The 15,215-nt window shown below is 54.8% G+C and overlaps 1 protein-coding gene across 1 annotated transcript in view; it reads left to right on the top strand.

Annotated features, from left to right (window-relative positions):
- The first annotated feature begins 6 nt into the window (after positions 1 to 6).
- Positions 7 to 15,215, top strand: part of Rxra (retinoid X receptor alpha) — an 87,615-nt gene continuing 72,406 nt past the window's right edge. The window contains exon 1 of the mRNA XM_055600003.1: positions 7 to 104. Coding sequence (XP_055455978.1) covers positions 77 to 104 — 28 coding nt within the window. The 5' untranslated portion in view covers positions 7 to 76. The remainder of the gene's footprint in view (positions 105 to 15,215) is intronic.

Below are 15,215 nucleotides of genomic sequence, written 5' to 3'. Positions count from 1 at the left end.
GGGCCGGCCGCGCCGGGGGCCGCTGCGCTGCCGCCCCGCTGCTCCGCCGCCGGCCGGGCATGAGTTAGTCGCAGACATGGACACCAAACATTTCCTGCCGCTCGGTGAGTGCCGGCCGCGGCGGCGCGGGCGAGGGAGGGGGCCGGGGCCAGCGGGGCGGGGGCGCGTGCGCAGCGCGCGCGGGGGGTCCGACCGGGCCCGCTGGGCCCCGCGTAGTGGCGGTACCGAGAGTTAGCGCGCCCGGCCCGGGGAGGCGAGTGGGCACGGGGCAACTTTTCCCGGGCCCGGGAGCGCGGCGGGAGAGGGCGAAGGTGCCGGGCCTCTGACTTGCTGGGGAGCGGGAGTGGGCGGCGGGGCTGGCTCGAGCGGCAGGTTCGTTCGGGACGTGGAAAGGGTCCCTCACGGTGCGCCCTGCGCGTCTGCGGACCCCCGGGGCGCCTAGCCCCAGCCACCCAGGAACCCGGCCACGCCAGAAGAGCAACTTCTGCGCTCGCTGGAGGGTTCCGGGCCTCCCTGGCACTGGGATAGGAACGACGCGCTGGCTCCGGGAGGCCACTGGTCTTCCCGGCTTCTCCGGCTGCGGTTTGGAGAAGGCCGCTGGCCCCTGGGTGTCTGCTCGCCCAGGACTGAGTCTGCGATCTTGCCGTCCCCGACAGCAGACGCTAGGTGGGCATGGTCACTCAGGGGCCTCTGATCAGAAGCATCAAACCCAGAACTGGGGGCCCACGCTCTGCCACCCATAGTTGTTCTCCCTGGTATTTAGGGGGAGGACAGTCCATAGGCAAAAGAGTCGTTTTCTTGTCCTGCTCTCCTCCCGCCAGCAGCTCTCAGCCAGACTGCCTGCCAACTCCAGGACTAGAACCAAGCAGAGTCGGAACCCTCCACCCATTGCTCTCCCTGGGGTTTTAGGAGCCAGAGGGAAGCAGTGTAGGGAGACTTTATAAATGAGCTCCGGGAAGGATATTAATTTGGTGGTGAGGACAGCAGCCAGGCTGTCAGGCTGGTGAAGAATTTGTGCTGAATGGAAATCAGGACAGCTGATTATGGACGAAGCTCCACGATGATCACTGCCTCTTTGCTTGCCAACCCCATATGGAGCTTGGGGTGCAGTTTGGCTACCCGGAGGAGGGATCAGAACCCAGCATAGCTGCTGGGACCTTTGGTGATCTGGGAGGGTGGCACAGCTTTAATCCCAGCCCCTTTGCAGCTTACAGACAGGTCTGTTGCAGAGTGACTGGGGAAAAGTGTTCCAAGTTTGTCAAAGCTTCAGACACTCCATCCTTATAGTAGTGATAGAGACCATGAGGGAATCACCTGAGCTTGGGGGTCTTGCTCCCAGGCTGTAAACGCCTATCTGTGTTGCAGTTGAGAAGTGGCTGGGAGAGGCCACACTTAGAGGCTACAACTGGTAGGCTTGGCATTGGAACCCCCTGCCAAAGTCGGCTGACAAGAAAGCTTTGTTACTGTGGCTTGTTGCTGTGAGGCCTGAAGTGGGGTTGGTGGGACTCCTGAGACACCTCTTTCTCCTCCAGCCAAGCCTTCATGTGCACACAGAGTTGGGTCCTTCAGAATAGGAATGCTTTCTTCAGTCTCTAGCCTGGGACATGGCTAGGTCCTGGCAATACTTTGGCTAGGTCTTGAGATGGGAACAACACCCCAGAAGAGACAGAGCCCATTCTAGAAGTTGACAAATACAGGAATGGGAATGAGTTTGCAGGATGGATGGGCTGGAGTCTCATGAAAAGGAGTTGTCTTGGAGCTACTGTCCCCCCTGCAAAGATACCCAGAGTCTTGGGTTCACAGAGTGGTGGCTCTCAGGACCAGCTTGTGGCCTCCCAGGCAGCCCGTGCCCCAGGGCTGAGTGGTGAGTCCTGGGCTCTGATTACATTTTATTTTTTACTAAGCTTGTGACCAGCTCTGAAGTCCAGTGCAGTTGAAGGTCCATTTAAGCGGTTACTTGTCTAAGCTCTTTTGTCAACACAGCCTAATCCCTCCTGGGGGCTGAGTGTCAGAGGTGCTGGCTCATCCAGGGTCCTCACTAACTGCCTGGGTCTCACTTGAAGTGGCTAGGAAAGTTTGGCCATCTTTTTTTTTCCACTACCCTGCCACTTTTGGGGTCTGGGACTGAGGGTTCTTCCCAGCATGCATTGTGTAGGGTTTGGTGGTCCAGGTAGCCTCTAAGCCTTGGTCCATTGAATTGATCAGAATGGGACAGATCTGGGAAGAAAAGGAGGCTGGGGAATTAGCCTCAGGCAGCCGCCGTTTCCTGACTTTGCTGCCCAGGGCTGGCCTTCTTCCATGCCGGTCAGGGATTGGGGTAAGGGCTGGCCTCAGCCTGGATGGTGGGACTGGAAGGCTGAGCCTGCAGAGTCCAAAGGTCCCAAGCCTGCACTGACCCTGTCAGCTGTCAGCGGCCCATTTTTTTGGGAGGGTAACGGGTTTCCAGAGGCAGGGCTCTAGGCCTCCAAACACCCTCATTTGTGGTACTTGGGGATCTGGTGAGCTTGGGGCCTGTTTGAGGGGGCTTTTAGTAACATCGGAGCCCTTGTGACCCAAAATAGAGCACATTCCGGGCGTCCCGAAATAACAGGGTCACATGACTCTCAGGAGGCTGGGCTTGGAGTCCTGCTTGGGCCTGACGAGGCAGTTCATGGTTAGGCCCCCAGCTGCCTACTGATTTGGGCATTTGTTTTGGGAAACTCTGGAGGGGACCCTGTTGTTGACTGAGGAAGTGTTAGGGTGAGAAAAGTTATCTCTGCATGGTGGTCTGGCTGGTGGTGGCCTTGCCTGCCTATATTCTTTGGGCTGGGCTGGCACTGACTGTTGTGCTGGGCACAAGCGTTTGTCTCAGATGTGGGCTCAGAGAGCTGGGCCTACAGGAAGGACTCACTGAGTGTGGGGAGCTTTGCACACAGCCCAGGTCTGCACTGCTCAGAGTCTGTGGGGAGTGTGGGGTGCATAGTTGAGCCTGCAGCTTGATCACATGGGGCTGGCTCCCAGGTCTGCCAAGACCCAGGCGGCTCTTCCAGCTGTGCATGTCCTTCAGGGCTGGGGCTAGGTACACCTCCTCCAGGAGGCCCCTCTGATTTTCCTGCTACTGCCCTGTACCATCCATGCTGTGGCTGTTCTGGAGGATAAACATAGGAGTGGGGACCTCTACCCCATCCTCGTGCCGTCCTCTAGGAAGGGATGAGGTATAGAGGGGTTGTCACTCTGGTCACTATAGAGGTGCTCAGGCCTGTGTCTCCCTACCCAAAGGCTGACCATGCATACTAAAGGGGCTCTAGTATGCACATGTATGAACAGAATCAAGCTGTATAGAAGGTGGTCTGAGGGAATCTTGGGCCCACCAGTCAGTGAGCTTCTTATTTCTAGTGGTATTATGGGGTATTGCTATGTTGGAACATGTTAGAGCATGTTTGGGCCAGGGTCTCCACTGTGAGTGAGGCCTGGCTCTACAGAGAATTGGGCTGGTGGTCCTGGCTCAGCTATCTGAAGACGTGGGCCTAGAACCTTGTGGATGGCCTAGGGCCAGGACAAGCCAAGACCTGCCTTCCTTCCCTGATCCTTAGGCCTGAAGCCTGTGAGCTGGGCAGGGCCTAGAGGTATCAGATTGGCTGCTGATTTTCATGGGAACTGGCCATCAGCCGGGCCCCGGATGGGGGCAGGAGGCCTGGCTCTCAAGTGTAGGTATCTGGAATGTGGCCAAGAGTGTGTCTGTTTGGGGGAATCACCTTCCATCTTTGTCCCAATGCTGTTTTTAGAAGATATTTAAACATTTATCTATGTGTGTATATTCACATGTGGACTGTGTGTGTGTGTGTGTGTGTGTACATGCAGGCTGATGTGCCACAGCATTTGTGTGGAGGTCAGAGCACAACTTATGGGAGTTGCTTCTCTCCTTTCACCACCATGTAGGTTTCTGGGATGGAGCTCAGTCCGTGGTAGCAAGCTCCTTCACCAACTTCCAGGGCTTTTAAACAGGCTGGTTTCAATGCTGAGGAGGGGCTGGGGGAGGTAGACTGTATGCCTGCCCTCGGGCTTGAGGCATGCTTTCGGTAGAAGGTATACTTGTTCCTTCCCGGTTTCTTCTTTCCCTTCAGACTCTCCTCCATGGCCATGTTCTCCCTCACAGCCTCACAGAGGTCCTTGAAGGACAGCCGCAGCTGGACAATTGATATCAGCCATCTGCATCTGTGAAATGGACACATTCCGTGTTTTTAAAAGGCTGTTGGGCATGTAGCCTGTTTCGTCCTAGGCTGGTTGTGTGTTCCCAGAGTTCTTTCTGTGTGCTGTGATTCTCTCTTTCCCAAGGTGAAGCCTATATCCAGGTGCACTTTAGGCCTCTGCCTTCAGTCAGGATAGGACTGGGTTACCAGTGTTGAGCCCAAACCATCTTGAGAATCCCCGGTGCCACTGGGTATGGTAGCAGAGGTGAAAAGTGGGCATCAAAGGAACACAGCTGCAACCCTTGGCTGGGTGTCGGATGCTAGGTTTCCTTTCCCCTGCTAGGCTCCCTGGATAGACCCCAGCTGCTGCCTGACTCTCCCCAAGGCCCAGCGAGTCTGGTGGAGCGAAGGATTGTGCGTGAGCACACCCACCCGAGCCTGGTGCGAGATGTTCTGAGCAGTCGTGCCCCAGCGCCTCACAGACAGGGAAATTGCACCCTAGAGTTACAAAGCAATTGTCTAGCTCAGCAGCTGAATGAGCGTGAAACGGAGCAGAAAGCAGCTAAATAAAATTGGCCCAGGATGTGTGTGGAGCAGCCTGGGTGTGCACAGACACATACTCCCCACCCCCACTTACCTGGTGCTGCCTTCTACCCCCACTGTGAGGCAGCAGGCCAGTGCTGCAGGCCTCTCAGGGCCTCCTGAACTTCACAAGGATCTGTGGGTCTGGGCTGCTTCTCAGAACCACTGTTATTTTAAATCTCCCCTGACCTGTTCAGGACCTGCCCACCTGGAGAGGGTGCTGATACACATCCATGGGGTGCCTGCTGTGTACTGGCACTTAATTTAGGACCTCATGGGCAACACAGGGCAGCCTTGCTTAGTGATGGAACCCCCGTGGTCGGATCTGTTTGCCTTGGCACTTCAGTGTCATGGCTCTGTGTGGTTCTCTGCTCTGCAAATTGATTTCCCAGACAGGCCCAGCCCTGATCTTCATCTGGGCCAAAACTTGTTCTTGAACTCGCTCAGGTCCTGTTCTGTCAGCACCTCAAGAAGTTGCCTACAAGAGTGGGGTCCATGCCCAGGCTGGTTTCCCAGGAGCCCTGCTGCTACCTCTGCTTCCATCCCTAGGCTGAGTAGGTGTTTGGCTGTTTATGTTTGTTTGTTTTGGGTTTTTGAGACAGGGTTTCTCTGTGTGTCCTTGGCTGTCCTGAACTCACTTTGTAGACCAGGCTGGCCTCAAATTCAAAGAGATCTGTCTGCCTCTCCCTCCCTGAGTGCTGGGATAAAAGGTGTGTGCCACCACTTTCAGCTCACTGTTTTGCCTTTTGACTGGTAGACCTGATCTGAGATCTCACTGTGATGGCTCTGGACCCTCGACCCTTGAAAGCCTTCCCTCCTTCCTCAAGACTCAATAGAGAGTGAAGACTCCTTGATTGTCAGGCTGAGGGCATCTCTAGGTGCTGGGAGAAATTACCAGGCTCCACTGGGCTATTGAGTGGGGGCGGCCAGTGGCACGTTCTACCTGAAGACCCAGGGACTTACTCTGCCTCACCCTGCCAGATCCACAGGGACCTGTGGCAGGGGACCAGAGGAGGGCAGCCCTATGTGGTCCCTAGGGCAGGGCACAGACTTGGTTATATCTGGAGTCCCTGTCCAGAACATGCATGTACACATGTATGCATGCACAATATGTCCTGTGGCCTGGCCTTTAGGAACCCAGCAGCATTGGGTTGAATTCTTCCTAAGGAGGCCCCAGGTCTGTGGGTGGCCTCCATCCCCATGTAATCAGGGTACACCTACTGGGCACAGCCTCCTCATCTCTCAGCCCATGGGAAGGCTGGCAGAGGAGAGGGTGCATGGCAAGAATAGCTAGACCAAAGGCCAAAAGTCAGGCCTGGAGGCAGGAGTCATGGTGACAGGTGGTGCTAACATAGGCCCCCTGGATGTGCAGTGGTGGGTGGGAGTCCGTGGGTGGGGCTAAGGAGGAAGTGTCTCCTATCTGGTTGTGGAGCCTCTGGTTAGGTCCTTCTCACAGTATCTATGCTGGGGAGGGGGCTCCCATTGGATTCCCTGGGGGCTTAGGCTGACCCCTGGACTGGCCTTTGGAGTCTCCTCTTTTCTTGGTTAGTGGCCCAACTTTTGAGGATTGAGGAGAGGATCCCCTTCTTGCTCATTCCTTATAGTTTACCATCTTCCTGTACTTATGCCTTTGGCCTGTTCTTAGGGGAAGTCCCTTAACCCACTGGCTGATATATCCCAACACCTGGGGCCTGTGATGTCAGGGTCTCACAGAATGGTGAGGGAACAGTTTAGTGGTCATAAATTTATGCCCTGGTCTGGGAGGACAGGCAGGCCAGTGTATTGGATGGTGCTAGGGACTATGTTGGCCTTGGGGGAGCCTGCAATGTGAGATTAGAGTAGGGGCCATGAGGGCCATGGTGAAGAAAACCTTTCTGGGCTTGGCACCAGGACACCAGGATCTCTTTCGGGGAGAGGTCAGTGTTGAGGCTCTGTCTAGATGTGTGTAGCTAAGGCTCTTCCTTGTCTGAGTTCAAGCCTGTCCTTCATGATGACTAGCCCTGTTCCAGAGGCAAGTTCTGTCAGATGGGCTGTGGACTCAGGGGATCTAGAGGCCCAATGTCTATCTTCCACGGAGAACAGACTCTGTCCTAGTCTCCCCTGGACCTCTGTGGCCAGACCCAAGTTCCCCAGGCAGCATTCTGGAGCCCAGGACTGGGGCCGATGGCTGTCTGTAGAAGGTGTAGCATCCTGAGTGGGAAGGAAGGGGAGTATGCTGGGCTGGGTCTAGGCTCACTCCCCCGACCCCAGTGTGTGTGTGTGTGTGTGTGTGTGTATCTCTCTCTCTCTTTCTCTGTGTATCTGTCTCTATGTGTGTGTGTCTATCTCTCTCTCTCTCTTTCAGTGTGTGTGTGCGTGTGTAAATCCTGCAGCGCCTGTGGATAAGCCCTGCGGAGTTCAAAGCCACTGGGTGTGCACAGGCTGTAATGAGGTTACTGATTCAACTGGCTTCCTGGTGCTGCAGCCCAGAGTGTAGGGAGGCTGGGAAGCCCCGTGAGGGATCTAAGTATCCCATAATTGACCAATTTAGCTTAAGTGTCCGTGCTGGCCCCGGGCAGAGGTCAGGCGGTGACAGTCCAGGTGGCTGGAGTAGCTGCTTGCAACCTCAGAATGTGGCCTGTTTGTCCAGGCCCTCTGCAGTGGCGCCCTAGGCTGCCTACCTGGGCCTCCCCTCCCCACTGTCTGCAGGCTAGCTGGCTTCCCACACAGGCTACCCACTGCCCTCTGTGTTTCTGCCTTGGATCATTGCAGAGGGTGGCATTAGACTGTCTTGATTTTGGTTTTTGTCTTCAAACCAGTTGCTTCTCTGCCTGCTGTCACTCTGCTTCCCTGCAGGGCCTATGGGATGGGATTACAGGCTGGTGGAGTGCATGCTTAGCCCAGGTGGCTCCTGAGTGGCCAGCTCCGATCCGTTATCTTTCTTCGAGTTCCTGAGGGTAGGGCCAAACATGTGTTGCCCAGCTTGAACTGATGGAGTCCACCTCTGGCTTTGCTGTGGTTGGAAGATGCCCAGTGCTCTGGAAAGGGGCTGGCAGGGCCATGTAACCGGTGTCGAGATGTTCCACCAGACAGGTTCTCCCCAGATAGTGGGTGTGGGTACCATGCAGCATGTGTCAGTGACATCCTAAGACATTCCTTCAGCTCAGTGTCCCCATGGGTGGGCCATGAGTTGAGACAAAGAGATGGGGCTCTCTGCACTGCAGGCCTCCTTCAGGGCCCCTGGTAGAGTGTTCTTCCATCAGATTCACACAGCATCTGTTGCATGCCCTTTTGTCACCTAACTATACAGAATGGCCTTTTAGAGATGTTGCAAATGCTCTTGGTTTGGAGGGGGGGAGTCTCCTGAGCCCCTCATTCTGCCCTACCCAGGTGCTCTCTGCACAGCAGTGTCTCTAAGCAGCTCTCTTTTTTCCACCTCTGGGCCCCTGGCAGCTAGAGACCTCTGTCTTTCCCTCCTGGTACCTTGCTTTGTTCTTCTGGGTAGGTGGCCAGTCAGTCATGTGACACAGCTGGGGACCCACTCCTCAGGAATGACTAGCTGAGGTAGCTAGGAATCAGATTGGGGTGTCTCTGAGACCCAGGAAGCCATGGGCTCCCAGCCAGCCATTGGTGGTGGGGCTGGACATGGCTTTGGATCTGAACTGGAAACATTAGAGAAGACACTGAAGGTAAGGAACAAGCATCGCAGATACTGTGGTTTGTAAGAAAGTGGTGGGAGAAGGACAGGGGCGTGAGGCCTACAGATGGGTGGGTAAGCCCCTTGTTGGTCTTCAGTTTGGACGAGCTATCTCTCCTTGGGCTCTGACCTCCCCTACCTAGAACTTTTCATGGCTTGCCATTGCTCCAAGTTTACCCCAGCATGACCTACATCTGAGGGCAGGCGGCTCTGACTACAGACCTGCCAGCTAGCTCTCATCCCTCTTTCCCATCCAGCTTCTTCATATTTAATACTTACTGGTAACTAGACTGGCCTGTGTGGTGAGTGAGCACTACATCTTAGACTAGTGCTTCATGGGCCACCACAGCCAGAGTCATTCTTCAGTTGTTTCACCTGTAAGATGTCTGGGAAATCAGGGTGCTTCAATGGAGATTTTGAATCATAAGTCACAAGTTTGCGAGATAGGCTGTGGATTAAAATAGGCCTTTCCCTGGGAGATATGGTCCTCCAGCTGAGGACCTAGGGATGAGATGCCCAGGTGAGCATGAGCATAGGTCTTCCCCTAAATGATCCAGCTGCCCAGCCAGGCTTCTCTAGCCTGCCTCTTTCTGGCTGGGTCACAGGTGTGTGCTGTGGGAACAGTGTGAGTGTGTGTGTGGGTGTATATGTGTGGCTGGCTCATGTGGGAATGATTAACTCTGTGCAGAGCTGAGGCTGAGCCCAGGCCTGGTAGGAAGCCCCTCAGCTGTTCCCCTGATGACCTGGTGTCCCATCTCTCTCCTGGTCCTCAAGACTTCCTGGGTAAGGAATATGACCCTACTGGCCCATTACAGTCCATTGCCCACTGGAGGATGCTAGCTTTGGCATAAGTGGCCCTTGTCAGGCCCATTCTGGAAGGAACAACAGGGTTCTCCCTACAGTTAGTCAATTTCCACATCTGTGGTCAATTTCCATTTCTGTTACCATGGGCATATTTGGTGTCATCTGCCCAGGAGACTATAAGAAGTCCTGTCCCTGTCCATCCTTGCTGGCTGGAGGACAGCTCTGATTGGGACCAGAGTCCAGGGGAGGTGGCAGAGCTGCCACCACCTACCCTGCTCTGGACTTTCTTCCTAGGATCAAGGTTGAAGAGGTTGAGAGGTGGGGACCTTAGTCACTGGGTACCAGGGCCAAGAGGAGCAGAGCTTCTCTCCTTCTTGGGCTCCCTGGTCATGATGTCAGGACACCTGCCACCACTTGATGGTGGGACCTGGAGGGGGGACCTGTCCTAGAAAGGCTGGGAAATGGTGGTCTCCAGGCCCTGGAGCTTCGTAGGGCTGCTGTCCCTCACCTTCTGCTGCGTGTGCGATCTGATTCAGGGTGTGTAACTCAGCTGGTTTCCTTGGTGGCAAGCAGGAAGGATGGACACCCTGTTTTGGCGGAGGTGAGAAGTACACATTTGTGCTGCCCTTCAGGATCCTTGACTGTTTCTAGCAGAATTGGGCTCAGCCCTTTCCCCAGGGCCCAGGACCTGAGTCTTTCTGGACAGGCTGGATCTGCATGCCCTGCCTTTCAGGGGAGCTGGCTCCTGGGCTGTATGCTGCAGAATCCCTAGTGCTGTGTGCCGTAAACACTGCAGTGTGTTCATAGAATGAGTTACCGCCCTCTGCTGAGCCCCTAACCCAGAATTAGCAAAGTGTCTTTTCTGGCTTCTGGGGCAGACTTCTTTGATGTTGCCGTTCCTGAGTCTGACAGCAGTGTGCTTCTCCCTGTGATGATCAAGCTTTAAAACTTCTGGGTGTCCCCTGGCTCTGGCCTCCAGCAGTTGCGTTTCTGACCACAGCATGAGTAGGCGCAGTTTCAGAACTTCAATCTCAAAGAGAAATCAGATGGGCTGGTTTCTTTTAGCCTGGTCTACTGAGTGCCAATCTTGCAAGGGGCTGAGGAGCTGAGGCAGGGCCATTAGTACCCAGCCACAGAGGATCTCCCTGGGGTGCACAAACAAGGCCTCCCTCTAGCTGCCAGGCTTCGGGGAGACACGCAGGTACAAGACACACGACGGCCTGGGAAAGTCTGGGATTCTAGCAGGATATAGAGATGCAGTTTAGGAGGACATGTGCTCAGGAGGTGCTTTGGAGAGGCCAGTGGCAAGCTCTGTAGTCAGAGACATGTTTTGGGCATTGGGCAGGGAGAGCATGGGATCAGGTCTAAGTGAGTGAGTACAGAGGGCTGGAGATAGGTAAGAGGACACTGAAGTCCGAGTGCTCTCCATCTCTTGGGAGATAGAGCCTGTGGCAGTGACTTGAGGTGAAGGCTCTGTTTTTATAACAAGGGACAACCGCCAAGGCAGGTAGTAACAGGTGGGGTTGGTTACTAAGCAAAGAAGTAAGGAAGGTCCTGGGAAGGCTGAGGAAGGTTGGGGTCCTTCCCAGCTGCCTAGAGGATGCTGTTGTGAATCAGATTTTGGGTGGACTCTATCCCATCTGTAGTCTAGGCCTATACTTCCTTCTAGACATCATGGACTCTGTCTTGATGGCTCTGTATAGCACAAGACTAAGCCACTACCAGCATGGTGCCCTCCCTCCCCCAGGTCTGGCATGAGTAAGAGGGGAGGTGGTCCTGGCTTTGTCTTGGACTGTTGAGGACTGCTGGAGAAGTTTGACTGACCTGGATGGGGCATGCACCTGGGGCCTGCAGATAGCTTTGTGACTCAGGATGTCCTCTTCAACTGTGTGTTCTTCTTGCCTGTGATGGCCCCTGTGAGGGGGGCTGGCCTGCTCCATGCCTCATGAGTATCCACGATGCCAGTCTGGTTTGGGAAGCAGAGCAGCAGGCACTGGTACCTCCCCTGGCTGGCCTGGCCAGTGTTATCTGTAAGGCCTCTCTGTACAGATGTTTGGGGGTGTAGTTACAGTTAGGGATCTGACCTGGTTGGCTCATTCTGACTCTCCATGACTGATAGGTTGTGGTTCATAAGGGAGAGTTTTGTAGTGTTGTGGGACCTTCTTGTGTCAGATATAATCTCTGTCCACCTGGCTGCAGGACATGAAGACCACTTCTGGCTCCTGGATCACACCCTGGCCCAGCTGACACCTTTGGTTCCTATGACCCAGGCTGAGAGGGTCATGGGACAGGTCACTGTGCCACCCTTGGAAACTCACTGGTGGGTGGTATGTACCCTTTGGGTGTCTGGCTCTTGAAACTGGCTAGCAAGCTGGTTTTGGCTTGCTGGTATCAGAGCCTCCCTGCCTGCAGTGGCTGGGGAACTTACCTGCTTGTGGATAGTTATTGTGTCTCCTGTGCAGGGTGGCTGGGCACATGGTCGCTCAGCACCCAGAAGATGGCTGCTGGGCCCACATGGCCCTGGACATGACATGCCTGATAAGCTGTGAAGTAAGTCATTATCGGAGGGGGCTGTGCAGTCCTTACCTTGGCCATGATTCCTGCCTTACATGGTGGGAGACCGGGGCGGGGGGCTGCACCTGCTGGGACTTGTGGGTGAAGTGGTGTGGGAGCTGGCTTTTGGGGGGCCCCTCCCTCCCTGGACCTCTCTAGCCCTCCTGGCTGCTGGCCTGCTGGCCATCTCCTCCCTCCCTCAGGTTTCTCTGGCTGCCTTTCTGAGAACAACACTGTGATTGTTGTCACCGTCACCATCCGCCTCCTGCTGCGGCCTCCTCACTTGGTGTGGGAACCTGGGGACTGAGGATCTAGGTTGTTAGCTGGTGGGCATCCGAGCAGGGCTGGCGGTCAGCACATGGAGTCAGCCCTTGAGACCTGGAGGACTAGAGGGATGAAGGTCCTTTTGTCCTTTCGTCTTCAGCCCCCACTTGTTATCATTGATGGGGACCTCCTGCCCCCTGTGGAGGGCCTACAGCCTGCATCCCGCTTGGCAGAAAGCCTGGACCCGGTTTCTAGCCTTCCCGCCTGTATCTAGGCCATGCTGGCCACCTCAGACTTTCCCCTGGGCTTTTAGAGCCCACCCCACTAAGCACAGGGTCCTCTTGCTTGTCTGTGCATGTGGGTGCTAGGCAAAGTGTGAGTAAGGGACTCTGTGTGTGCCTGTGGATGGCACTTGTGTCCATCTGACCTTCTGTGTGTGCATCTGAGTCCCGGGGTGAGTGTCTCTGTGTGCATCTTGTCTGTATGTGAGGTTCTATGTATGATCCACATGTGAGCATGTGTGGTCATGTGTGTGTGTCTTAGTGTACACGTGTGCCCATGTATTCATCCACATATGAGGTTGTATGGCCGTGTGTGTGTATGCTTGTGTTTGCTCATAGGCTCTGTGTTTAGCTACATTAAGTACATATGGCTGTGCATGTGTGTCTATGTTTGCGCTCGTGTCTCTTAATGGGGTTCTGTGTATTATCCATATGTGAATGTACATGATGTGTCCATATATGAAGTTCTGTGTGTTATCTATTTGTGAGTGTGTATGGCTATGTATGTGTGTCTGTATATATATTTGTGTTCAAGTATGAGGTTCTGTGTATTATCCTCATGTAAGCATGCATAGCCAACTGTATATGTCTGCATATGTGTGTCCAGGCATGAGGTTCTGTGTTTATTTACCTGTGCATGTGCATGGCATGTGTGCATATGTCTACATACCTGTGTCTGTGCATGAGCTTCTGTTTATTATACACCTGTGAGAATGTGCACTCATGTTCATGTGGGAGCTTCTATATATTGTCTGTATGCGGAGTGTACATGGCCATATGTAAGCTTGTGTCTGTGTGCACACCTGAGTTCATACATGAGATTCATGTAGTGCCTGTGTATATGGCACTGTGTGACATGGACATGCATACCCATGTCCATGTGTGAGAATCTGTGTCATGCTCACATATGAGCGTGCATGGCCGTGTGTGTACCTATGTTCATGTATGAGGTCCATGTATTGTCCTTGTGTGTCCATATGCACAAGGGGACTTGTCATGTGCTATATTGCACTGTCCCCAGGCCCAGACCACAACAGCCATCATTGTCACCCACAGCACCCTTCTGAGGCACCTAGGCACTCCCTGCCCGTCTGTATTGACCCAGAAGGTGGGTGGTGCTGTTGGGGAGAGGGAAACGTCCAGTTAAGATCCAGTGGCCCTTCCCGCCTTCTAACTCCATCTCCAAGGGAGGTCTTTGCCCAAGGGAAGGAGTCAGTAGGACCTAAAGCCAGCGTCAGTTGTGCACACTTTAGTGTAAAGGAGCTGGCGTGAATGCTGGCAAGGCTCGGCAGGGAAGGGTAGGAAGGAAGGCTTCCTCTCATTGTGTGATGAGGAAATCAGGTCTGAGGGCTGCAGGCAGGCTGAGCGGGCGGGGCAGCCAGGCTGCCTGTGGGAGACTGCTGTCTGGTGCCTTCCTCTCAGCTGTCCACTGTAGGCAAAGTGGTGTATTTGCAGCTAGGGAACGGAGCGGGGCTGCTGTGGGGGCTGCAGCACAGTGGGGTACAGTGCTGTCTAACTCTGCCCTCCCCATGCCTGAAGCCACAGTGAGGTACAGGGAAGTCATGTGGCCGGTTAGCTGATGAGCTAGAATTCGAATCCAGGACCCCAGGACTCCCCCTTTCAACACTTCCTGCTGGGTCCCAGGCGCCTAGTTAGCCTTATGGTGTCAGCAGGGGTGGGGACGCCTTGTGTCTGGGAGGTACTGGAGCCAGGCTGCCTTGCTAGGCAAGGAGATACCCTGTTTCCTTCACAAACAACTGGGGCTGGTCGGAGCAATTTTATTTTTATTTCCTATTTTTACTTCCTCGTGGGCTCTTTTCAGCAACTCTGGGTTAGATAGGCCCCACCCTCCAGTCTCCACCCGGCTTCCTGGCCCAAGCCTCAAACTCTGGACAGGAGCTCACATGCATGTTTATGTGGCCTGGGGACAGCACGCCTGGTGTTAGTGCTGGAGGTGGGGGGTGACTCTTTCCCTTCTCATACCCTAGGAGCAGCCCTGGGCTGTGGGTGGTGGCAGGTATCGGCCTTAGTGCCTGACTCAGTTTCTCTGCTCCCTTCTCTGGCTCTTGCTGGAGGGGTATGCACTTGGCAGGGTGGGGCACAGACTTGGGGAAATGTATCGGCAGTGTGCCCAGCTGGGGCAGGCAGGGTGCAGGGAGGGTGCTGTCCTGCTGCTCCAAGGCTTGTGTGGATTTTGATTCCCTGGCGCTGGTTCAGACCCAGCCCATAGTGCTGTATGCTGTGTTATGGGTCTGCAAAGCTCATCCTGGGGTGGGGACTCTCTCCTGTCAGTTGCCATTACAGCACAGCCAGAACTTAGGCTAGTGACTGGCAGATATGAGAGCCTAGCACCACGGCAGACTAGGGACAGACAAGGCCACTGTGACTCCCAGGCCTGTGCAGGGATATGTTTTCATGGACATCTCGGTTCACCGAGTTCCCTTGGTGTCAGCCTGCTAAGCCTTTCCACGTCTTGAGAGTCCTGGAGGGGGGAGGGGGGAGTTGCCCCATTCACAGGGAGGACCAGGCTCAGAGAGGTGTCACTGATCCCCGAAGGTGCTTAGCTTGTGGCCAGGGTAGTGGCCTCCAACCTGGTGGCTGGAATTGACTGTCTCTGCACTAAGCCACCCATCAGGTTTGGGGCGTTTGGCCAGTGGGAGCAGAGTCCTCTAGCTTACCTCTTCGTCCTCCTGTCCTGGCACAGGTCGCAGTAGTGGCTTCTCTTCAGTGTGAGCCATATGGGGCATGTGGCCCGTGGTGGTGCTGGCGGAGCCTCCATGTGCAGGTGCTGGGGTTTTCAGGTAATCCTTTGATTAGAGGCCAGGAAACAGAACCTCACTGTGTGTGTGTGTGTGTGTGTGTGTGTGTGTGTGTGTGTGTGTGTGT

Source organism: Psammomys obesus, unplaced genomic scaffold, assembly GCF_907164565.1.
Source record: "Psammomys obesus unplaced genomic scaffold, mPsaObe1.curated_primary_1811, whole genome shotgun sequence".
Classification (NCBI taxonomy): Eukaryota; Metazoa; Chordata; class Mammalia; order Rodentia; family Muridae; genus Psammomys; species Psammomys obesus.
This window is presented reverse-complemented; position numbering and strand designations above follow the sequence as displayed.